This window comes from Bison bison, unplaced genomic scaffold, assembly GCF_000754665.1.
Source record: "Bison bison bison isolate TAMUID 2011002044 unplaced genomic scaffold, Bison_UMD1.0 scf7180017864239, whole genome shotgun sequence".
Lineage (NCBI taxonomy): Eukaryota > Metazoa > Chordata > Mammalia > Artiodactyla > Bovidae > Bison > Bison bison.
Window position 1 is genome coordinate 1,812,705 of NW_011494811.1, and position 12,411 is coordinate 1,825,115.

A 12,411-nucleotide genomic window follows, 5' to 3' on the forward strand; every position below is an offset into this window, starting at 1 on the left:
AATATCAATAACCTCAGATATGCAGATGACACCACCCTTATGGCAGAAAGTGAAGAGGAACTAAAAAGCCTCTTGATGAAGGTTAAAGTGGAGAGTGAAAAAGTTGGCTTAAAGCTCAACATTCAGAAAATGAAGATCATGGCATCCAGTCCCATCACTTCATGGGAAATAGATGGGGAAACAGGGGAAACAGTGGCTGACTTTATTTTTGGGGGCTCCCAAATCACTGCAGATGGTGACTGCAGCCATGAAATTAAAAGACGCTTACTCCTTGGAAGGAAAGTTATGACCAACCTAGATAGCATATTCAAAAGCAGAGACATTACTTTGCCAACAAAGTTTCGTCTAGTCAAGGCTATGGTTTTTCCTGTGGTCATGTATGGATGCGAGAGTTGGACTGTGAAGAAGGATGAGCGCCGAAGAATTGATGCTTTTGAACTGTGGTGTTGGAGAAGACTCTTGAGAGTCCCTTGGACTGCAAGGAAATCCAACCAGTCCATTCTGAAGGAGATCAGCCCTGGGATTTCTTTGGAAGGAATGATGCTAAAGCTGAAACTCCAGTACTTTGGCCACCTGATGCGAAGAGTTGACTCATTGGAAAAGACTCTGATGCTGGGAGGGATTGGGGGCAGGAGGAGAAGGGGACGACAGAGGATGAGATGGCTGGATGGCATCACTGACTCGATGGATGTGAGTCAGTCCGGGAGTTGGTGATGGACAGGGAGGCCTGGTGCGCTGAGATTCATGGGGTCGCAAAGAGTCAGACACGACTGAGTGACTGATCTGATCTGATCTGAGCAACTGAACTGAACTGAACGCTGAGGAAAGAAGATGCAGTGGAACACAGCTGAGAGCCAGGATGGCAGAGGGAAAATGTCACACTTGTACCCGCAGGGTGCTGCAGTTCCTCAGCTGCTTTCACGGAGAGTTACTTGCTGCCTCTCCAAGTTCTCCAGCACTGGGGCGTGGATAGTTACTTGAGACCTAGGCCACCCCACCCCTCCCCTCGCCCAAGGTGGGGCGTGGTAGCTCACAGGAGAGAAGGTGCCTTCATCCTCTGCTTTACCCACAACAGAATGATCATTACCCTAATGATCATTACCTTTATGTTAGAAGTCATTGACATAAAATGCACTGTGGAAACTGTGAAAAGCAAGTCTTTTTGTTCTTGGACAATGTAAAAATTGCAGATTTTTTCCATCAATATGGAAAAATACAAAGATAATCTATGTTGTGATAGTCATCAGAGTTGTCCACCAAATACTAACTCTACTTCTGTTAACAGATCCCCCTGGACTCCCTGGCGGTCCAGTGGTTAGGGCTTCACCTTCCAATGCTGGGGTGCGAGTTGGACTCCTGGTTGGGGAGCTGAAGTCCCACAGTACTAATGCTGCTTCTGGGCACTTGCCAGCTGCCCTTGAGCTAGATGGGACCATGTGATTTGTTGTAGTCACTGAGATGGGAAGCTTTAAGAACCAGGGTACAATGTAGCATGTTCTCTCTCACTTTTTTTTTTTTTGCCTTCACAATCAAGGAGAATGGCGCCTCCCTCAACCTGGGTCCCTGATGACAAGAAGCACCCCTTGCTGACGAGTGATGGATATATGCCAGGAGGGAGACGAATACCTTTGTGACTTAAGTGGGTAGGGAGCAGGATGTGTGTCACTGCATCTTATCCTGGCCTCTCCTGAGTCTTATGAGTAATTCACCAATGTGCCCATAATCCAGTGAAGACACCAATTCCAAGCAGTCAGTGGCCCTCCACCGCCAAGCGTGTGGATGACTAGGGTTAGTGCATGTGTCACATACAGGATGGCAGACCATTGGCTACAATCAAAACTTTGGTTAGGAAGACCCCAGGCAACAGGACCTTCACAGAGCAGCTACGGGAAGAAGGGGAACAGTGCACACAGTGGGAAGGATGAGGCTGCCCTGATAAGGTGCTGGCACAGAAGAGTATAAGGGGTGGGTCAGATTTGACAAGAAATGATGAGATACCCGCGTCACACACCTGAAGGGCATATAGTCAAAGTCATGCCCCTTCCTTGTTTAATTCATGAAAGTCACACAAAGGGACACAGTGATCCAGGCCACAAGAATGAGGGCTTGGTTTGGTATCACTGCATGAAAAAGATCAAGTTTTGCCTGTCACCCCTGTAAAACGGGGAGGGGAACAAAGGTCAAATGCCACAGACCAGAAGATCAGGTTTCCAAGAAGCTCTTCGGTGTCCTTGATGGGCACACCTAATGGCCTTGTGGGTCATTCAGAAACCTGGGAATAAATGGTCAGATGAGCAGACTGGCTCCCTCTGGGTTTTTATTCCTACCAGGAGTCTGGTGCTGCCAGATTCTCAGACCCCTGGGGAAACCAGGGATGAGTACCAGCCTGGAGACCCCTCTTATAGTATCTGAGGGACCCCAGCAGCAGGCATCTCTTGACATCCAACTGACAATGTCCCCAGTCTTCCCCTCCCCACAAAGGCCAAGCATGACTCAGAAGCCTTTGGGTGAAGGAATTAACAGGATGGGTCTACGGTTCCCTTTTCCTTGACTGCCACTAGGAATGGCCCTCTCATCTTTGGAGAAAGCAGAGGAAGCCTAAACAGGGCTGCGGGGTCAACCCCAAGTCTCCCAGTGAGGTCCTGGATGAGCAAACACTTCCCTTATTTCTCTTCCCAATCCCTGAAGCCCATGATAGGCATCTGCAAATTAGTGGTTTTTAAAAAAGACTAAACTATGCAGAGAGAGAGAAAAAAAAATGCACTCACAGCTGAATACAGCCACGCAGAGTGAAGGAAGGAGAAGGCTGATGTTCTAGTGCCTGAAGGAAGGCAGCCCGCAGTGGGCAGAGCTCCGGGCATGGAGGGGAAGATCTGAAGGTGATGCCCGGCTCTGCCTTTCCTAGCCTGGTGCAACCCAGCAAGTCACTGAGGTTCTGAGCCTGTGACCACACCTGTGAGATGGGGATAATGACGCCTGTGGCACTGGACTAGTGTGAGTATTCGTTCAGGGCCCGTGGACACAGCAGCTCACTGTTAGCCCTGGAGGAGGGAAACCAGCCGGACCCCATCTGAAGGCTGAGCTCCTTCCCCAGGAACGCTTAGCTAAAGAAAGGGCTCGGGGCAGGGTCATTTTCAAGGGCATTGTATTCTGTTTACCTGCAAAGGGTAAGGAAATGGAGGTGGCAGAAGGAAGTTCTCAGAGGCGGGAGAAGAAGCCACTTATGGACACAGCTACTTGTGCAGAGAGGGAGGCAAAGGGGAAAGATGTCTGTAGCACCAGAAACAGTCTGGAGCCTCATCTCTGCCGCAGTGTCCATGCTGAAGGCCTCTGGCAACGTGAGCCAGACCAGCAGCCTTGACCTGAATACGTGCCCCACAAAACTAGGGCACAGACGGCGTGAACCCCACTGGGGCCTGCTCCCTGTTTACAGTCGCTTCCCAGCCTGGGGTCTTGAGCTCAGGATTACAGCCAACACGCCCAGTCCCATCAGCCCGAGCCATGGAACGGGCTCCCCCAGCCCTGCCCGCCAAGCACCGCCAGCAACATCCCCTGCTTTCAAGTGATGGCTTGTGGGGCTGGCTGCACAGGGGCAGGTCAGAGGAAGCGTTACAGACAGGGTACCGGCACTGTAGGCAAGGGCCCAGGGGGTCCAGGTCTTCACTGCAAGCGTGGCACCACCTCACGGCCACTTCTGGCTCCCTTTCTGGTCTAGCCCCTCAGACTTCCTAAGATCAGAGAGGAGGGCACCTCGGCCACAGTAAACAACTAAACCATTAAGGAAATGAACGCTTTCCATCAAAGGAAGCCACCCAAAGAAAGAGGCAACCACCACCAAGGTTTACGCATTTTTTATTTTTTATAAAACAAGCTACAAACGGTCTCCCTCCCTCCTCACAAAGGAAAACCACACAACTCAGCCTCCACACGTGTGTGAGAGAGAAGACGTCCCAGGGAGATTCCAACTTTCTTCACGGAGGCGCTTCCTTCAGGGCAGGGAAGGAGGCGGAGGTCTCCCGGAAAGTCCACCCAGCCAGCACACGGGGCTTTCTGGTCCAGACTGATGGGCCAGGGCTCTCGTTCCATCCTACATGTTGGGATGGGGTCTCCAGTCACCCTGACACAACCTCTGGGACTTTCATTAGGACAGCAAGAACCTTCTCCAGTCAGAGGATGGGATGGGATAGGAGATGCACAGAGATGCGGCCAGATTTCCAAAAGTAATCCACAAAGGCGCCGGTCCTGGAAAACTGCCCACCCTCCCTCCCTGCCGCTCTGGCTGCTCACGGAAAGGAGGGCTCGGTGTCACCCGGCACCCTTTGTTGGATGACTGTCGGATGGGCATGCCCCCACCCCTGCCACCCCGGGCAAGAGGAAGCTGGGGTATGACCAGAAGGCTGGGCGGTCCACGTTGGAATCACAGTAAAACGCCTGTGGGAAGCTAGGCCTGGATTTCCCCATGGCTGGGCCATTCCGTCCTCACTTCCAAGGGATGCAGAAGTAACAGGCCCAACATGAATTTGGCCCTGGAACTGGCCTCAAGCCTGGAAGCCCATAAGAGCGTTTAGGAAAACAGGAAGAACCTCGGTACTGAGTTTAAAAAAAAAAAAATAGAAAAGGTTGAGTGACCAACAAGGTGATGGACACAACTCTTCCCGCAGGCTTACGCTGAGCTGGAGAACAGGAGGGGAGAAAGAGGACTGCAGAAGTAGCTGCCTAGTCTGACCTTGGCATTGGGCGCTGTCTCAGGAAGCCTCATTCATGGGTGTGTGACAGGTGAGAAGCCTTGGGTGGGCACTGGACTCACCAGGACAGGCCTTCTGTGCTTCTACCTCCACTGCTCAGATATTACATTTAACTACTAAATAAAAGGTCCTGCGGGGTGTCTTTTTCTTCTCTGCCTCCCCTCTCCTGCTTTACGTGGAGTAGAGGCTAAACGTAGCTGGAAATGTTTCAAGGGACCCTAACGCAAATCCTTAGGGCAATTTGTTCAGCGGGCGCCAACAACACTGCACCCACTGAGTCTGGGCCACCTGGGGGTCTGGATGGCCTGACCACATGGGCGTTGGAGGATGGGACTTGTGAGGGCTACAGGCCTCCCTCCAGGGGCCACTCCCATTGTCCTGCAATGTCCACTCCCTCCCTTGAGAAGGTCAACCGCCAAGTGACTTGCCGCTCTGACAGCCACGGCAGAAGGTGGCCCCTTCCTCCCACCAGAAAAGATACCCATGGAGTCTGCACTGTGATCACAGTGGAATTCAGGCTGGCCAGGGATGGAGTCCTGGGTTCTAGAGAGTGGGGCTGTGTGTCCGGAGCTCTCACAGCTCAGAGCAGGGAGAGGGAGGAGAATAAACAGATAGCAATGCCAACACCTGTACAAAAGAACTATACAATTTACATATATATTTATATACAGTATATAAATCTCTTTCTTCTCAGTCCCAGAAAGCTCCCCGCCCTCCAAACCCTAAAAGTTGTCAGTAGCAGATCCAAAAACTTAACAATAAAAGAGAATAGTCTTTCTTCCCTTTCCTTTTCCCACTGCGATATTAGATACTGGTGTTTAAAAATGAAGCCGAAAAAGAAAACACACAAATAAGAGTTATTAAAAGTGCAAACACGATGGGCACCACTTATGTTACATGGGATGTGGCTGGGCCGTGGCAACGTCGAAGGTTAGCTGTCTGATGATCCATCCTGCCTCCCTGGTCTCTCCACCTGCCCTTTGGTTTTCTGCTCCTTAGACGAGGCGTCCTACTGAGAAGGGGAGGAATAAGCAAGAAATCAGAGCTGGGTTTAAGAGAACTCTGGGCTTCCCTGGTGGCTCAGATGGTAAAGACTCTGCCTGCAATGCAGGAAATCCGAGTTCAATCCCTGAGGCTGGAAGATCCCCTGGAGAAGGAAATGGCAATCCACTCCAGTATTCTTGCCTGGAAAATCCCACAGATGGAGGAACCTGGCGGGCCACAGTCCCTGGGGTCACAGAGAGTCAGACACAACTGAGCGACTAAAACACTTTTGTGAGGACTCCAAATACATATATCCATTCCATCATTCGAGAGGGTTTTTCTATTCAGGGTTAGGCACCATCCTCGGCAAGTCAATGGGAGAGCTGGTGGGTTTTTTCAATGGAAGGACTTGTCTCCAGTCTCACTGAAAAATAATCCTGATAATTGCGCTTCATAAACTGGGAAGGACCAGTTAAGAAAGAGACCCAGCCCTGAGAGCACTGTGCTGGGAAGTCAGCTCCCCAGTGAGGAGTCTGGTGGGTGAAAATGCCTGGACTCATGGGGCATTTCCCAAAATTCAGTCCCTCGGACCCAAAGCTACATTCACCCCCAAACTCTATGTCCTGCCCCACCTGACTATTGCCCCCCACTAGGTGTGCAAGCCCCTCTCAGCCCACCAGAGGGCACCGCACGACACCAGATGACCAATGTCTGCTTCAGTCCCCGCATACAGTCTACCCAGGTGGCTTTTCTGCTGCTCCCAGAGCATAGAGACCCAGCAAAGCTGCTGGCAGCCCAGGGCTGTGTCGCTCTGTGTTGCTTAAGTCGTGTCCGACTCTGCAACCCTATGGACTATAACCCACCAGGCTCCTCTGTCCATGGGATTCTCCAGGCAAGAATACTGGAGTGGCTTGCCATTTCCTCCTCCAGGGGATCTTCCTAACTCAGTGATCAAACCTGGGTCTTTTATGTCTCTTGCGTTGGCAGAAGAGTTCTTTACCACTGGTGCCTCTTGTGTTCCTCGACTATTTCTAATTTCTTCTGTGCATTCACCGTAAACCAGGCACCAGCTTGTTAAATCTCCACACCAAAACTGTGAGGCAGACGCTATCATATCCACTTTGCAGATGAGGAAATTGAGCCTCAGAGACTTTGGGTAGCTTGCTAAAGATTACAGAGCTGGGAAGTGCCAGGGCTGCCTGCTTCCTTTGGGTCCTGCGCACCTGGTACCCGACAAAGCTTCAGAGGGCAGACCGGAGGCCTCTGTGAGCTGCGTGGACCTGAGGTGCTAAGCACACTCAGCCTTCCCCTAGCTGCTGTGTGCCGTGCGGACCTTAACTACCAGCACGGGAAGCGGACCAAGGGCAGCGGGCTGGTGGAGCTCTGTGATTCCGAACCTACTGAGCTCAGAAGTGCTCCAGGTGGGCCTGGGGGTCAATGCAAACACTGGGTATTCTCTTTCCAACACTGGGCCCCAGCTTGTGCTCTGAGAAATGGGCATAGATTCTAAGTATGCCAAAGCGTAACGTGACCACACAGGACATCCCTCTCCCAGCCCTTCGTCATTTGACCAGGATCTAATGCACTGTGCCTGAGGTTAGGAATTGAGAAGGCACACCCTGATGGCAGGGGAGAATCAGGAGCGTGGACTGCATGCAGTGCGATCAGTGCTTCTGACAGCTGCAGCGGTCTCATGAAGAAGAACAGTATTATCTATGGAGCTTTCACAGAGGTCCCTCAATGCTTCAACCACTTTGACAACTGCTTTGACTTCCTGTCTCAGTGCGTCGGCACAGTGGCCCTGTGAGGTGGATACTATGCTTATTTCCATCTCACAGATGAAGAAACGGAAATCTGGGATGGTTGAGTAGTTTGTACTTGGGTGAAAGCTGGTCTGTGGCTGAAGCAGGGTTTGAGCCATGATGCTGCACCATGTCCTGGGGACTCAGAGTCATGGGGTCACAGAGAGGCGTCCTCATCAGACAGGACTGCCTAGAGGAGCTGACGGACGTCAGGGTGACTGAGATACATGTTTACAGATGGAAGGAGAGGGAAGGCAGCAGGAGGTGAGAGAGTTTAAACTATGTAAGTGTGATGGGAAGTTGTTGAAGGGATTTAGTCCGAGAAACAATAGCATCAGTTTTGGTTAAAAAAAAAAAAAAATCTGGGGCAGTGTGGGAAACGGATTGGGGATGAGCATCACTCACCCAGGGTCACACCTGCCAGGGTCAGGGCCACTACAGGTCACTCACCCAGGGTCACACATCCCAGAACCAGGGCCAGACCCCAAGACTGGGTACCTCAGCCACCTCCTCAGCTACCTTTTGGGTTTACCCTGTCAACCAAGGGTTAGAACAAGGAAAAGCCCTTATGTTTCCTTCAAGGCAGTTCTCGGCACCAAACAAGTCAGAATTACCCAAATTGGCATCATCAGCCCAGACCCGTCACCTGCACTGCAACTCTCTAATTTTTGGGGTGCAACCAACTTGACAGGTCCAAGTTATGTCTGTTATCTTCCCCACCCCCTAGACCTGCTCTGCTCTTCCTCCCATTCTGCCCATCTCAGTGAGTGGCCCGCTCTCCAGTTGCCCACGCCAGCCTTCATCCCTCTCTGCACTCGATCACCAAGCCCTGAAGTCCTACCTAGTCACCTCCCCCAGTACTCTGCAACCCCGCCGGGTTTTCCCTAACTCAGGTCTCCCTCATCTCCTGCTGGTCAGTGCTCTGGCCTCCTCTGGGGTCTCTGCCCTCACTCATCCCCTGATCCATTTCCCACGCTGCACTAGAAGAATTTTTTTTTTTAATCAAAACTGATGATATCATTTCTCTGACTGAATCCCTTCAACAGCTTCCCATCACCCTTATATAGTTTAAACTCTCTCACCTTACCTCCTGCTGCCTCCCCTCTCCTTCCACCCCTAAACATGCATCCCAGTCACCCTAACATCCTTCAGCTCCTCTAAAACTCTCCTTCCCCACTTCCACAGCCTCACCCTTCACTTGCCTCAGTTCAGAACACTCCTCCCTTCCATGACCTTTCAGCTCAGCTTCCTCTTACTCACTGGTCAAGGATTTGTCCAGAGCAAGGGCAGCAAGGTTTTCTGTGAAGAACTAGATGCAATCATTTTAGTTTTGTGGACCACGGACAATATACAACAATCTTGGTTGTATAGTCTTCTTTTTTGAAAATTACATCCTTTTAAAAATAGAAAGGACGTTTGCTCCTTGGAAGGAAAGTTATGACCAACCTAGACAGCATATTAAAAAGCAGAGACATTACTTTGCCAGCAAAGGCCCATCTAGTCAAAGCTATGGTTTTTCCAGTAGTCAAGTATGGATGTGGGAGTTGGACTATAAACAAAGCTGAGTGCAGAAGAACTGATGCTTTTGAACTGTGGTGTTGGAGAAGACTCTTGAGAATTCTTTGGACTGCAAGGAGATCCAACCAGTCAATCCTAAAGGAGATCAGTCCTGAGTATTCATTGGAAGGACTGACGCTGAAGCTGAAACTCCAATACTTTGGCCACCTGATGTGAAGAACTGACTCATTGGAAAAGACCCTGATGCTGGGAAAGAGCGAAGGCGGGAGGAAAAGGGGACGACAGAGGATGAGCTGGTTGGATGGCGTCAATGAACATGAGTTTGAGTGAACTCTGGGAGTTGGTGATGGGCAGGAAGGCCTGGCGTACTGCAGTCCACGGGGTCACAAAGAGTCAGACATGACTGAGTGACTGAACTGAACTGAAAAATAGAAAAGCCACTCTTCGCTCACAGGCTGTACAGAAACAGGCCGTGGACTAGACTGGGCCCATGGGCTGTGGTTGGCTGACCTCTGGCTAAGACATCACTTCCTTCCTGAAGATTTCCAAGCCTGATGGACCCTGAGCGGATGTAGGTGCCTTAGGTATATTCCCACAATACTCTGCACTTGCTGCACTGTGACAGAGACCATCAGGCGTCCACCAGAATCCACACTCTCCTCCTCTTCCTGGGCCCCAAGCCCTCCTCACTGTGGGGTGTTGGTCTAGTGATGGAGGTCCAGCCAGTGAAATAAGAGAGGTGATGTATGTCACTTCCAGGACTGGTCCATCAACCCTGCCCCATGGGCACTGCTCCAGGGTTTAAGCCATCCGGCTGACTGGGGAGGGAGAAGACCCACAGGGTGACCTTGGATGTCAGAGAATGAAGTTGGCAGAGTCATTCTCAGCCTGGCTCTCAGAGTGACTGCACCTGGAGCAATCTCCACTATCCCCCTACACACACACACACACACACCCTAAGACCTGGAATCACGGTGAATTACTATATGGGCAAGAGGAACTAATTTCCACTGTGTTGAGCCATTACTTGTGTGGTCCTACTTGTCACTGCAGCCTGGTATATCCCAATACACCCTCATGGCGCTCACCACAGTGTATGTAAACGCTTTAGCATCTGCCTCTTCAATAGACTGTGGAAGGATAGGAAACTTACCCTTCCATTCCTCCACTGTGTCAGGTGTCTAGTGCAAAGCACGGTGCACTCCCAGTAAGTAGTCAAATAAACACATACCTGGGAATCTCATCTATTGCAGGGTCGGGGTGTGGGGTTCCCTTGGTCCCCTCCCTCCAGGAGGGGCAAGTCCTGGAGGGCCAGGAGCACAGGCGATCACTCACCTTCTTTGCTAACACCCAGGCAGCCCTTCAGCTCGGGCAGTGAGATGACCTTGTCCTTGTTCAGGTCACAGTAGTCAGTAAAACGCCGGGCACATTTCTTGGGCTTGGCTTTCTTCTTTACATAGCGCTTGAAGGGCTTCATCTCGCGCTTGTTGATGTCGCTGCTGCTGTTGCTGTCCAGCTGGCTGAAATACCAGTGCACCACGCGCTCCTCCAGGGTGTGGCTGGGGTCTGGCTCCGAGAACCTGGGCCACGGGCAGACACCCACCCCCAAGCCCCGCTCAGGATCCTGCAGGAACCACCAGTCCCACCACAAGCCTCTCCCACATGCTAAGAAGCCAAGGGTTGCCGGCAGCCAGGTAGAAATGGCTCCTCCAAGCCCAAACCCTCCCTGCCCTGCTCAGCCTGCAGCAGAATCATGTCACCCTTTCCAACTTGAGCCTCCAGCCCAGACAGTTCATTTCTGGGGGATCCCCAACTAGGTGAACCCGCCACACCCTGCACCATAGCTAGGGATGTTCTCGTGCAAGAGGGATGCTCAGGACATATGGACTGGATTTCATCCACCTGAGAAAACCACAGGGATCCAAACTGTTCTTCTCCTAGCCTAGTATGGCTGACGCACAAACTGCCATCACACATGAACTTGACACCCAAATGAGTGTGACTATGAAGGGAGCTTGGAGCCTGTACCACGTAATCAGCGTCCAGGCTGGGTCCCAGGAGGGCTTCCAAAGCAGCAGGAGCAGCCCCTGGCTTCAAACTGTTGTCTTGGCAAGACAGAGTCAGAAAGAGTGAAACCAGGCAGCAACAAGTCAACGTGAAGTGTGAAGTTCCCGTGGGCCATCGCTGTCGGATACCAAGTGTGGTAGGAATTGAGAGAAGGAGGCAATTGAGACGGACACAAAGAGAGGTTCTATCGCTGGTGAGTCCTGATCTACTAACGGTGAGTCTCTCCATACAGAGGTCTTAAGAGAGGGCAGACCCAGGAAACCACATGTTAACTCCAACACCTGGGGAATTCTGCTAAGAAGCAGAGTAACCTAGAGTAACCAAGAAAGCTTTCTGGGGGTCGAGATGCATGGTGGTGACTGCATCTAACACGCCCCTGATTGTAACATGACAAGAGCAACGGCCACACGTGTAACATACACAAGGTCTACCCATTCATTTTACTTACTCATGCCTCAAATTTTTCCCCAAAAGGATTCAGGGTGCTAGGTTATACTGAAAACTTTAAAAGCCAATGATGAGTCTGTTCTAGAGCGGGTGACTGGCCAGGAGAACGGAGCCACACGAGTCCCATGGCTCCTGCTGCCAGGGTTGGCACGGAGTGCCAACCTTGTGTTTAAAGCCCTGGGTAACCTTCCCTCAGTTGGGGGACTGAGGCTGAGGTTGGCCCATCGTCTGCAGGGAACCAGACAGACTACACCAGGGGTCCTACAGCAGGGATTCAGGACCTGCCAGCACACTCTGAAGCTGTACCTAGCAAGAAAAATATTCAAGGCACTTGCCAATGCCTTGGGGTTCTTCTCTGGAATTTGCCGAGGTTTCCAGGAGGGAAGGGACAACCCTGACCCCTCCTCTATGAATGAGCCGGCAAACTCCCTCCCCCGCCATCCCCCAAGTGACCTCACCATTTAGGGAAAAAGAAGTTTCATTACCAAAAAAAGCCAGGCGTCCCTGCTGAATGCCCATTCCTAATTAAGTGTATTATGGTCTTGGGCAGGCCCCACTGGGCACCCTGGGCCAGGTCCAAGACAGCACAGTAAGTAGATCAGCCAGCAGGACCTCATCCTGACATGTCTGGAGCAGGGAGTACCTGAGGAAGGTGTGAGGGACTGTCTGCTTCTAGCTCTTGGGGAATCTGCTAGGTTCGTCATAGAAACCAGGCTTGGAACGGCTTGCAAACAGGCAGGGCTCAGACTGTTGTCTCTGCCAGTGCATGGCATTTTGGTGGTTTTGAGCTTCCTTTATTTTCACTCCAATATTCACTCTCGAGCCTGCGGGGCATATACCAGGAGGGC

At 51.5% G+C, this 12,411-nt stretch overlaps 1 protein-coding gene across 1 annotated transcript in view; it reads right to left on the reverse strand.

The window, feature by feature from the left end:
* Window positions 1-3,835: 3,835 nt before the first annotated feature.
* Window positions 3,836-12,411, reverse strand: part of SMOC1 (SPARC related modular calcium binding 1) — a 164,695-nt gene continuing 156,119 nt past the window's right edge. Inside the window, exons 16-17 of the mRNA XM_010846817.1 lie at window positions 10,385-10,629; window positions 3,836-5,757 (exon numbers count right to left, since the gene is read on the reverse strand). Coding sequence (XP_010845119.1) covers window positions 5,741-5,757; window positions 10,385-10,629 — 262 coding nt within the window. The 3' untranslated portion in view covers window positions 3,836-5,740. The remainder of the gene's footprint in view (window positions 5,758-10,384; window positions 10,630-12,411) is intronic.